General features: G+C 47.8%; 1 protein-coding gene across 3 annotated transcripts in view; it reads right to left on the bottom strand.

The window, feature by feature from the left end:
• Nucleotides 1-372: 372 nt before the first annotated feature.
• Nucleotides 373-11613, bottom strand: part of UBE2V1 (ubiquitin conjugating enzyme E2 V1) — a 28352-nt gene continuing 17111 nt past the window's right edge. The window contains exons 2-4 of one of the 3 annotated variants that reach the window (XM_027558280.1): nt 10805-10953; nt 3478-3603; nt 373-2124 (exon numbers count right to left, since the gene is read on the bottom strand). In XM_027558280.1, coding sequence (XP_027414081.1) covers nt 1978-2124; nt 3478-3603; nt 10805-10953 — 422 coding nt within the window. In that variant the 3' untranslated portion in view covers nt 373-1977. Of the gene's footprint in view, nt 2125-3477; nt 3604-10620; nt 10768-10804; nt 10954-11613 lie in introns of those variants that run through there. The other 2 variants (XM_027558283.1, XM_027558282.1) reach the window with 2 other exon arrangements.

The raw sequence follows: 11613 nt of genomic DNA, 5'->3' as shown, positions 1-11613 counted from the left end.
ATCATAAAGAACTGTACTCAATTATGTTTTGAATTTCATCCAAAAATTGTGGAAATTTTGTTTTCTCGTTAAATAAACACACACATAATTTGATTTTGCCTCTTGGCCAATAAAGCTTAGATAGTTGGGAATTCTCTGGCCGTCGAGTGGTTAGGACTCTGCCCTCACTGCTGAGGGCCTGGGTGCAACCCAAGGTCTCACAAGCCAGAAGGAAAAAAAAAAAAAAAAGCCTAAATGTTTACTAACTTGGACCCACTGTAGAAAAAGTTCCCCGGCCCCTGCTTTTGGAAGTCAAGTTGAATACCAAAGCATCTAAGACATTAAATTCTAATCCTGAATAAAGTATATGCTGAGGAAGAAGAGCACAGCTTCTTAAATATTAACGCACACTTCTTTTTATTATATTAAAATCAGGCAATGGTCTGACAATAAAAAGGCTGCTTATGGAATACTGTTATGTTAAACTTTACTTACAGGATGTTAAATCCTTAGAACTAAGGTTTCCCCCAGAAAAAGATTAATGGAAACATCAATTGCTTTTCAGACTTGATAGTTGCTGCTTCAAAAGGTGATTTTACACAGACACTAACAAACAAAAAAAACCCTTGGAACACAATGAATTGATTTTATTTCGGTATGCATCCACATCTCAGCATTTAGTGGTCCTGAACAGAAAAGTGGAAAAACGCAGCGATTTGCCAGGAATTTCGGGGATCTGCCGTGCACACCGAGGTCTTTCGTAATCCCTGCTGAGGACTGGGAGAAGCAGCAGCACCAAAACCAAAGTATGCACCGAATTCAAGGTTCTTTTTGTTCCAGTTGTCAGCTTCCAAACTAGACCCGAATGGACTGAAAGGATGACCCAATGAGAGCCCTGTTTAAAACTTCAATTTTAAAAAGCCAAAGCCTTTACAGGAAAAGAAAACAATTCATTCAGAGGGGTCGTGTGTGCTTACAAGTGTCTTCTGTGGCCTTTCTCCAAGTTTAACCACCGAGGTCGCGAGCTGGCAGGTCTGAGTAACCCTGGTGACTGTTCTTTTCACCTTATCAAAACCTGAGCTAAAGAAACGCATCAGCTGATGATGGCAGCAGAGGGTGGCAAGGCTGAGAACCCAATATTCATTTCCCAGGCTGGTGGAGAGTAAACTGTGGTTCCAAGGCTAAATGAGGGGAGGTCAGAGACTCTTTCCAACCTTACCTGATGGCTTCTGGCCAAAGCAAGGAAGCGTCATGGAAAGTGTTGGGTGGTGGTGGTGCAAAGGGACTTGAGGAGGAGGAAGAAAAAGCAGCACCCCTCAATTAAGGTGGGGGGAGAAGATATGGGGAAAGCCCTGAATTCCTCACCAAAGGCCAATTTCAGAGGGAAGCAGAGGGGTTACAATCTATGCCTCGGCCAAGGGCAGCAGTGGAGGGTGGGGGGAGCAGGACTGATGGCTTGGAAGGGGGGCATCACTTAAGACTTAGAGAGAGAGACCAGGGATGCGGACAGAGCAGCCCACACGCCAGCAGTGTCCCCCAGGCTGTGACCTGAAACCTTCATGTGTACTCTACTAAGCCACCCCGAGCTGGAGGGCTGTTGCAGGGAGGGTGAGGGGAGGGGGGAGAAGGCAGAGACCCCAGGCCATGGAATCAGCAGCAAGGTGATTGTGTGATGTGTCTTTTCACAGTTGAGTTAGATGTGCCCCACCGGTTAGGATGGGAATCAATTTAAATATAACTTTCTTGATCCCAGAAGTTCAACTATGTGGACAGTGGTTACGCTTGACAGGGTGATTTGTTACCGCACAACCTGTATATTTCAAATGGACAAAAAAATTAGTATCATTTACAGTATCTTAAGATAAACTGCCTTTGAATGGGAGCTTTCTTTCCAGTACTTTGAGGTCTACAAGACGAATCTAGAAAATTTACTACTGTGGAAAATGAAGACTTTAAATCGAATGGGGGCAGGGGAGGGCCTGTGGTTTTTCTTTTTGATTAATTGCTGTAACACTGTCCTTCAGGCGGCTGAGGGAGTTTCATATTTTCTTTAGACATCATTAGGCGCCGAAGCTCTTGCAGGACAACTTTGATGCTATATGAATTCTGCCATTTTGCTAGCACTGATATGGCTCTTGGGTCCACCTACAGAAAGGCAAAGATAAAACAAATTACTGTCAGGCTCTCAAACAAAAGGAATGCTGTGTGCTGGAGCTAAGCTACAGCAGAAAAGTGAGTAAGAAGCATTTTTTAGGTGGAACACGCTGATCACCCAGCAGGATCTGACATGCGGAATGCCCACAGGATTCCCTCCCTCCCGTTAGTCTGCTTTTCCCTTGTTGGGTCCCAAACCCTCACGGTCTGGAAGGAGGAAATTACGGATAAGTAAAAGCCGCTCTTACAGATGAGGCACCGACACCTGGTGAGACTCAACTGGCTGTGAAACAACGGCCTCGCCTGCTGGGCCAGCCGCAGCCACTGCTCAGGGCCTGTCCTCCCCACTCTGTGCCTAGGTGGCGGCCACCACTCAGGGCCTGTCCTCCTCACTCCATGCCCAGGTGGCGGGCAATGCTCAGGGCCTGTCCTCCCTACTCTGTGCCCAAGTGGCGGGTGATGCTCAGGGCCTGTCCTCCCCTACTCTGTGCCCACGTGGCGGCCACAGCTCAGGGCAGTAGGGAGAGCAAGGCAAGGGCTCTGCAGACCAGGGCCTGCCCAAGCCATGCCCCCTCAAGTCAGTGCAGCGCTCCCTGGAGAAACGCCTCCAAATGGGAACTTCTCCTGGGTTCAGGACATCAGGTGGGCCTCAGAGGTAACACTGACCAGAGCAACAGGCTCAGCTCTTCTCAGCTTCCATTCCAGTCTTCTGAATACCTCAAAACAGAGGGCTTAGAAGCTCCTGTGATGCTAGCACGAAAGCACCCTCTAAGGCTCCTGCTCTCCCCTGGCCAGGACAGCGGCCTTAGAGGCTCGAGAGCCTTCAGCGCGCGGCAGGGGGCAATCTGCCGCCCCTGCTCCGCTTTTACAGCATTTACTGGTGTGTCCCCATCAGTGCCTGCTTACGGCAAACAAGACTGGTCTCCATTCATGGCAGTGAAAACAGTGGCAAAAATAAGAAAGCAAGGCCATTACCAGGAAAAAGTATTATATGCCTGTGGTGCACAATTAAGTCCCACGGAGAGAAGCATGGTGTTGGGGGCGGTCTTTCCCCTCTCCGCCTCTACCTCTTGGGGGTGTAGCAGGGAGGCTGAAGGCGCGCTCGTTTCAAAGTGACCGGCACAGGCTGAGTGGTAACAGCCCAGAGCAAACGCCGCACAAGTTGTGCTTAAACACAACTGGGAAACAGGCCCTCACTCCAAACAGCACGTGTGCGTCCTGCAGCACGTCGTCATCCAAGAATCAAGGAACAAACGGAATCAGGCCCCGAGTGCCCCTGACGTTCGAGCACAAAGAATTTTGGGGAACCCCAGGGGACAAGGAGGGGCAGCAGAAACAACTTACCACTCCATTAGAACTATTAACTCCATTCATATTAATTTTTGTTACAAATCTTACAAAGGGGGGTGCTTCTGGGTATTTAGGTCCACATTCTATTTTAAGGCTGTATATTCGGTTTTCATAAATTGTCTGGAAAAAAAAAAAGAAGGTATAGCCATGTCAGGCAATTACAAAGAATTTAAAAAATGCACAACTTCTGAAACCCCATTTATTCCCCATTTATTCCTGCTGGAGAGCTGGTGTGTCTACTGCCACCATAGAGTCTGCTCGCGGTTTGGTAAGTTAGTCGTGATCGGTCCCTGCACTAGCGCCCATGAATCTTGGCTTTGGGGGAATATAAAGAAGCCAGGAAATTTAAGCTAGGGTCACTGAAGTCTTAAGCTGGTATCATTAGGCGCAATCAGATGGACTTGCTTTTACGTTCATGTGTCTACACCCTGGGAAACGAAGTGTAAGAGGCATCCTTCATTCTGGGAAGTCACACCGATGTCTACTCACGAAGGGACCATCAGCCGAGGCACTAAACACCGCCACGTACAGAGTAAACAACAGGCAACTCTAGAGAACTTTGAACTCAGGCACAAGGTCGGGTGGGCACAGACACAAGGGTCGCCTCCCACTCCTCAGCACCGGGGTCGCGCTCTGGGAAGGGATCTCAGCCACGGGCACTCCGTCCCTGCTGCCTTTAGGACCACCCAAGATGCCCGGCATCGAGGAGGTGGCGGGGGGCCGAGGACGCCAGACCTGCCCAGGAGAAACGGTCCTTCTCCGAGCGCCAACCGAGCCTCCGCTGAGAAACACCGACGAGTCCCACCTCACGGCAGGGAACGGCTCCCTGACACTTCCGCCCGCTGAGCGGCGGAGCGCGCCCCCTTCTCCAGGCGGTTCTTTCTGCCTAGAGCGCTGACCCCCACCCGAAGCACCCCAGCCTCTGAGACCCAGTTCAAGCACCGTGTGAAACAGAAGGCTGCTCACGATTTTCTCATGTGCAGCTGCGTCATCATCACCTGCGTGTCTGAAGACCACACCAAAGCGTGGCTGACACCTCCCGGTCGGACCGGCCCCCGTGGGGGAGACCGGCCTCCTCTGGGGCCCTCACCCGCGCCCCGTGCCCACTGCACCCCGTGCTGCACAAGAAACGGCTCCTGTGTGAACAGTGACATCTAGCGGCCTTTGCGGGGAGCACAGTAAGAAAGGTGATTTAAAGGCTTGAAAACATTCTGTCTAAAATAGTGGCCCGTCCCTAGCTTAAAAACTGGAACATATATTTTAAGATTCAGAAGGCATAATATTCCCATATAAGATTTTCACATCCACTTCACAGCGACCCCAACCTGTAACAAAAGCTCAACTCAGGATTTCCCCCTACCTGCCTTCTTCCCTGGTAAGCAGGAGCACCATCCTGCAGTTACAGCAAGAGGGCAGCCAGCCGTTGACTCCCTTTCCCTCACTTCTTATCCCCGGCATCAGGCATCTGTAACTGTTCAAATGCTGCAGTTACATGACAGGTGCGCTCAGCGTACAAGGTGGGCATACGCTGTCAGAATAAAGGCTGGGGCCTCTAAACGGGAGGCAGGGTACAGCCTGAGAGGATCTCCATGACGGACGCCACCAACAGGCAGTAATGTACAGGAGGAGGAGTGGGAGGAGACATGTCAAACTATTGCTCACAGTGAATCTGGGCATGAAGGTGGGGATTTGAAAATTAGGGAAAAGCTTGGGAAAAAAGACACCACACTAGGTATTTTAACAAAGAATTTAATACAGGAAATCGGTTAAACAGGTACCACTGGACTGAAAAGTTTTAAAAGAGGAACCTGAACACACACAGAGGTGAGGACTGCAGGGAGCAGATACTACCTTTGTGTTAGTTCAGGGTTATTGCCTTTTTTACCCCTGAAGGCTGGGGGACAAGGGAAGAAAGCTGTAGCTGATCCGATCTAGAGGCTCGGAGGAAGAGGGCTCCAGAGTTGAACCCAGGTCTCTGAGGAGGGGCTGCTGTGAGGCTGATGCTGGGGGTGCCCCCAAAGGCTGGAGGAACCCCCAAAACCTGGAGGCCGGGACCCACGGCTGATGCCAGGATGAAGGGCAATCACCAGAGTGGCACAGACAGAGCAGAGGCAAGCAGGAAGGAACAAGGCTTCCTCCCTGCCCTTCAGGCTCTCCGCTGTGTCCTCCCCTGGCGCCTGACAGGAAGCCAGCTGACAGAGGAAGCATGGAGTTCAGAGATGCCAGTGCCAGGATCCAGAGCAGAGCAGGGAAGGTGGGTTTAGCGCTCACTACCCAGCAACTGCCCAGCCCACTCCGGACCAGGCAAGACAGACTTCCTCTGCACAAGAACTCTGTTCCCGTCAGTCAGGGAACAGATCCTCTGACGGCAGCATTAATTATTCATTTCTTGAATTCAATCACATTACTACCTGAATATTGTACAGCTGAAGACTTAACTTGCTGTGTTGACTGCACAATTGCAATAAAAAATAAAAAGGCAAAAGGAGGCCCTCTTTCCTTCCCCTTTGCTTTCTGTTCCCATCAGGGTCACTCTGGCCCAAGGCCCCCGTCTTGGCAGTGAGAGCTGTCTCTGGGCTAAGCCTCTGGCCTTTCGGGGCTCGTCCAACCAGCTCTGTGGGCCCCACAGGGACCAACAGAGGGTGCCTGTCCTCCAAGTGATAGGTTTCAGTGGTCCTAGCGTCCCCTGACTCAGCCTTCCAGACCCAGGCCGTGGTTATTTTTTAGTGTTATCTGTGTTCCCCTGCTGCTGCTGCTAAGTTACTTCAGTCGTGTCTGACTCTGTGCGACCCCAGAGACAGCAGCCCACCAGGCTCCCCTGTCCCCAGGATTCTCCAGGCAAGAACACTGGAGTGGGTTGCCATTTCCTTCTCCAATGCATGAAAGTGAAAAGTGAAAGTGAAGTCGCTCAGTTGTGTCTGACCCCTAGCAACCCCATGGACTGCAGCCCACCAGGCCCCTCCGTCCATGGGACTTTCCAGGCTAGAGCACTGGAGTGGGGTGCCATTGTCTTCTCTGTGTGTTCCCCTAGTAGGCTTTGTTTCAGCCCAACACCTATTTGATCAATTTCTATATTAAATTATCTCTGTTGAAATATTTAGTATGGTTTCTCTTTTCCTGACTGACACAAAGAATTAAATGGTACAAAGTGAACTGCTTAATCTGTATTGTTTGAAAAACTCTATGAGAATATATTCACGTATCAGACAGGTAGCTGAAAGCTTTCAGGAGGAGACAGGTCAATATATACTGATATGGAAAGATGTCCACAGTCTGTTAAGGTAAAAAAAAAAAAAAAAAGCTGCAAAACATTAAGCACAGCAAGGTCTCATTTTTATTAAAATGGTTATGTATTTAGGTTTGTGTACCCACAGTAAATGCCAGTAGAAACACACCACACACCACATGATCAGTTTTTATTCTGTGGAGAGTATAATGAAACGGGGAATGGATCACTGCTCTTTTACTTCACACACTCCTGTAATTCTGTTTGTTCCTAATTATGCGCAGTCTACTTTTAGATAAGTATGTGAGTGAACACACAGCTAGGCTCTAACCCACCCATAAAAACACCATCACGGAGAACTCCAGAGGTGTAACGGTGCTGCTCAACCAGGGCGACCCCCGTCCCTGTCCCACTCCCGAAGTGGTGGGAAGCAGGCTGCCCCTGAGGATGTTTATGGCTGTCCCAACCCCGGGGACGCTGCTAACACCCGCTAGTGGCAGGACAGCTCCAAAACGAAGAACCACCCGCCCAACGCGTCAGCAGTGCCAAGGCCGAGAGACTCCGCTCTGTAACCCGGCTACCATTACACCCCACGGGCAGAGCAGAAATCCTCTACATGCAATGCCGTGGACAGATACGTTTGCCGAATTTTTCAAGGGGCACTTGGACAGGAAGCTTTGCTTTTAGGTTTGGAAGATTTGCTTTACAAAAAGAAAAAATATATATACATATCTATTTTCAAATAGCTAACACACTCACATGATTAAAGCTCACTCAAAGAGTACAAAAAGGTATTGGGAATAAGTCTCCCTTCCCGCCCCGGCCCTAGCGAGTGATTCCTTTTGAAGAACACAACCACCGACATGGGCTTCTTCTCTGTTTTCCAAAGTATTCTCAGCACACGGAAGCACAAGCGTGTCCACCTCCTCCGCCTCCCTCTCCCAGCCCGACCCCAAGTGACAGCACGTTCTGTGTGCTTTGTACCTTTTTCCCACTTAAGTATCATGGAGATCACTCCATTTCAGCACACACAAATCTGTCTCATTCCTTTGAAAAGCTACACAGTACATACTACGGTCTACTGAGAGACACTCAGGCGGTTTCCAGTATTTTGCCAGTACTGAAAATAAGGCATGAGATAATTTTGTACATACAGGATTTGGGGCAATACATTCAAGAAAAGAGGAGTAAATTCCCAGTAGGACTGCTGCATCATTCGGTACATGCTTTCTAAATACTGGTGGAGGATTCTGTTGAGTAACACAACAAAAATGTAACAGGGAGAGGAGTTCCTCAGTGTTCTATTCAGACGCTTTAATCGTGAGGCTGACACTCCAGTTGCACAGCATACACCTTGTACATTAACCACAAAATAGATTGGTCACAGGAAGCGCCTAGAAGCAGGTAGTTCCTTTATGTCTTTGCTTTTAACCTTAAGGAACAGAAAGTGTACGAGTAAAAAGACACGATAATAAGAATTGGTAAAGATGCAGAGAAACGCACCCCGCATGCGCTGCTGGCAGGATGTGAGACGTGCAGCTGCTTTGGAAAACAGTTTGGCAGTTGCTTAAAATGTAAACAAAGTTATCATGTGATCTAACAATCCCACTCCTACGTATATACGTACGAGAAGTGAAAACATCTGTCCCCATAAGAGCCTATACACAAATATTCATAGCAGTATTATTCGTAATAGGAAAAGGTGAAAAAAATTCAAATGTCCATCAATTAATGGATAAACAAAACATGGTATATCCATTAAAAAAGAATATTATTCAGCCATAAAAAGGAAAAAGCTACTGGTAAGTGCTATAACATGGATGAACCTTGAGAACACCATGATAAGTAAAAGCCAGTCACAAAAGGCCACATATTGATCCCAATTACATGAAATGTCAGAATTGGCAAACTCAGAGAGACAGAAAATCAGTGACTGTCAAGGGCGAGGAACGCGAGGGCAGAGGGCAGAATGGGAGCGCCTGCTGAAGGGCATGGAGTTTCTCTCTTGGGTAATGAACATGCCCTCAAGTTAATGACAGTTGCACAGTGCTGAATATATGATTAAAAAAACCCACTGAACTGAACACTTTAAAAGTAATTCTACGGTAAGTGTGTTCTCCATTGTGAATTATGTCTCAATTAAAAACAAAGAAACGATGGAGAGGATATATGGGAAGTACCTTGCATACTGCAGCTACTCACTAACAGCTTCCTCTGCAAAGAGGCCAGTTGAAATTCAGGGTACTCTAAAGTGTCTTAGGTGGAATAGGCTATTTTTACAGAACGGAGCGTTCATTTGTTCATGTGTTTGAGTGGCTCCGCGGCACCGCTGAGTGTGCTCACTCACCACACCCAGTTGTGGTGTAATTTAGGGTAGTCACTGTTGTACGCTGGTTCATCCTCACTACGCTCAAGTCTGAAAATCGGTCTGTTGATTAACAAATCTATTGAACAACTACCTCATTCTGAGTCATTTCCAGGTGTTCTGGAGAGTAAAGAGGAGGGAAGAATAGTTTTCATCTTCAAAAAACCTAAAGCATTCTTAAGAAGAGATGAAACGCAGTGAAGGAAACCATCACTATACTAAGGGCTTTCAGAGACAGCAAGAAATGATCTGTGTGAAGACAAAAGCCTTCTGCATCAGGTTTTCCCTAGTACTTAATGAGATTCAGAAAATCCTGATTTTCACAGATTTAAAAAAAAAAGATCAAGAAATGAGTAAATACAGATTGCACATTTTTTAACCACCCCCACCCCCCCACAAACAAAGCTACAGGGTCACAAAAATGACTCAGAAAAGTACATGGCAAAGCCAGTCATTTTCCCTGAGCACCTATGACAATCCAAGATGAACAACAGCTGGTCCTGACACTGAGCGAGCCCCACACGCTTCCTTTCTCAGCCAGGGCCAGAGCCCCCGTGTCTTTCTACCTCCCAGAACTAGTGCAGAGCCTTGCACGAGGTGAGCAGAACGACTGACCACCCTCAAGCACAAGCAGACACAGGAGAGGGCTGCTGCTGCTGCTAAGTCGCTCAGTCATGTCCGACTCTGTGCGACCCCGTAGACAGCAGCCCACCAGGCTCCTGCATCCATGGGATTCTCCAGGCAAGAGTACTGGAGTGGGCTGCCATTGCCTTCTCCAGGAAAGGGCCTGCTATGTTCAAAATCTCCTACAGCTTGTCTGAAACGAGTGTCACATTACTGGAGTCTATCTCTTCACTTCCACATCAAATTATTACTTAACACTAGATAATTTTATAATGGGAACAGCTGAAAACTCAAAACATAAATAGGAAGGAGACAATATAGGCTAGTAGTTAGGAATACAAGCTCTGGAGTGAGACCTGGTTTGGGAATTCTCAGCTAAGTGACTCTGTGCAGACTTCTCCAAGTTGGCTTCTGTAAAATGGAACGCAACTACACAACAAGAGCATCCTAACAACGGGCTCTTGTGAGAATTAAATGATGTTTCTGGGGAGTTGACTTCATGCCATAAAAAAAGGTTAGCTGGCATTACGAAGACTGGGAACTCTTGCTAATTACACAGCTTAAGAGAGGTCACATTCCTCATCCCCATTGTCTCTGTCTTCTTTGCAAAGGTCTCTGGGCTCAACAGTGCCTGAACAGACCAGAGCAGACCACGCAGGCAATGACCCTTTGCTGAGTGGCCCAACGAACCAGGACACAGATACGTGACAGGACTGGGAAACGATGAATAAAAACCACAACCCAGGAGGCTCTCCACAGTCTAGACCCTGCCTTCAGGAATGCCGGCTGTATCTGGAGCCTTGTTATTTGATAAGCCCAAGAGTTTGTTCTAAACTACATCTAACAGTACAATTACCTCAAGCCTCACTGCCTACATCATCACGTAAATTCACACTAAGAGTCTGAACAGATTTTTGCTTACCATTTAGAGGGATTAAACAGCATCAGAGGAGGTTCAAATATATAAACTGAAACTGGTCAAAAAAGAATAGCCACATTTCAGAAACTACACCATTGGTGAGCTTTTCCCGTGATAAGGTAACAGTTTTAAAGGAGGCACAGTGAATGTAAGACATTGACATTTATAGCCGTAGCTCGACGCTTACTCTTGGAGGCCCAATTATCATCCCTGTCCATCTTGTAAGTGTCATGTCTTCGTCATCTTCTAGACCCCAGCTAACTGTGCCATCTCCTACTCCTTTCTGGCCTTCTTCGAGTTCTTCCAACAGTCGGAAATTGCGAGGGACTTTTACTCCTAAAATAAATGGAAAGAGATTCAAGATACTAGCAACTCCAGGGGAACTTGTAAGCCTAGAGCTAGTCGCTCATTACCTCTACCTGACAATAAAGATGCTTACATGCAAAACACTGCTGTAAGTTGCCGCGCCTCAAGCTCGCTGCTCGCGAAGCTACCTGTATCGACGAGCACACCAGAAGGAGGGGCGCTGGCGACTAAACCACGGCTGGGTGACAGAACCTAGAGTACCCCGCCCCCGTCCCTGGAGCGCTGACAGACGTCACAAAGGCTTTACAAGTAGAAATGCTAATTTGCGCCCCTGAGTTTGACATGAAAACCATAAATAAAGTGTTGATAAAAGTGCCTTGGAAGAACAGAGGGTATTTCTTTTGTTTTATTCTTGTTCTACATCTCTAAGGGTGTGCTCCTTTGCTGGAATGACTCTTAAAACTACCTTAGAAGGAACAGCTGCCCTACTCCGAGCATGTAACAAGTGTCCCCTTCATCAACTCAAGAGTCAAGTGAAGGCAGCACGGATGAAAATTTTCAAATATTTAAGTCACAGTTTCTCGTGAAAAAGCTAAAGGAGGGTAGCCGGTTCTCTGCTTTACCTGTTTCTAAAATTCCCCAAGCCTGGCAAGCAGCTCAGGGAAGCAGGCACACAAACACCTCTCCAGG

Source organism: Bos indicus x Bos taurus, chromosome 13 (genome assembly GCF_003369695.1).
Source record: "Bos indicus x Bos taurus breed Angus x Brahman F1 hybrid chromosome 13, Bos_hybrid_MaternalHap_v2.0, whole genome shotgun sequence".
Classification (NCBI taxonomy): Eukaryota; Metazoa; Chordata; class Mammalia; order Artiodactyla; family Bovidae; genus Bos; species Bos indicus x Bos taurus.
The sequence above is the reverse complement of the archived record's forward strand: the minus strand, read 5'-3'. Positions and strand labels throughout refer to the sequence as shown.